The 362-nt window shown below is 68.0% G+C and overlaps 1 protein-coding gene across 1 annotated transcript; it reads right to left on the bottom strand.

Moving 5' to 3' along the window:
• Nucleotides 1–6: 6 nt before the first annotated feature.
• Nucleotides 7–357, bottom strand: LOC104870408 (H-2 class I histocompatibility antigen, K-D alpha chain-like; the record flags this gene model as incomplete). The annotated part of the gene is made up of 1 exon (XM_033760636.1): nt 7–357. A coding segment is annotated over one exon (351 nt), but the record flags the coding sequence as incomplete, so codon positions are not given.
• Nucleotides 358–362: the final 5 nt, after the last annotated feature.

Below are 362 nucleotides of genomic sequence, written 5' to 3'. Positions count from 1 at the left end.
GAGAGGGACAGTGCTGGGGAGATGCCCTTTTCCTCCGCAAACCCTCGGGCTCCCCGCGGCCCCCGTACCTGTGCGATTCAGCGTCTCCTTTCCTTCCTCCAGGTACCTGCGCAGCCACTCCACGCACTCTCCCTCCAGGTAGGCCCTGTAGTGCTTCGCATCGCCCGAGGCCTCCCACCGGCTCCGGGTGACCTGAGCCCCCGTGCTGGCCGCGGTCCAGGAGCTCAGGTCCTCGTTCAGCGCGATGTAATCCGCGCCATCATAGGCAAACTGCTCGTAGCCTCGGAGGAGGCGCCCGTCCGCCCCGAGATCGCAGCCCGACAGCCACTGGAAGGAGTGAGAGCCTGGCCCCGCCCCGCCAG

This window comes from Fukomys damarensis, unplaced genomic scaffold (genome assembly GCF_012274545.1).
Source record: "Fukomys damarensis isolate Sample0158 unplaced genomic scaffold, DMR_v1.0_HiC HiC_scaffold_28099, whole genome shotgun sequence".
In the NCBI taxonomy this organism is placed as follows: domain Eukaryota; kingdom Metazoa; phylum Chordata; class Mammalia; order Rodentia; family Bathyergidae; genus Fukomys; species Fukomys damarensis.
This window is presented reverse-complemented; position numbering and strand designations above follow the sequence as displayed.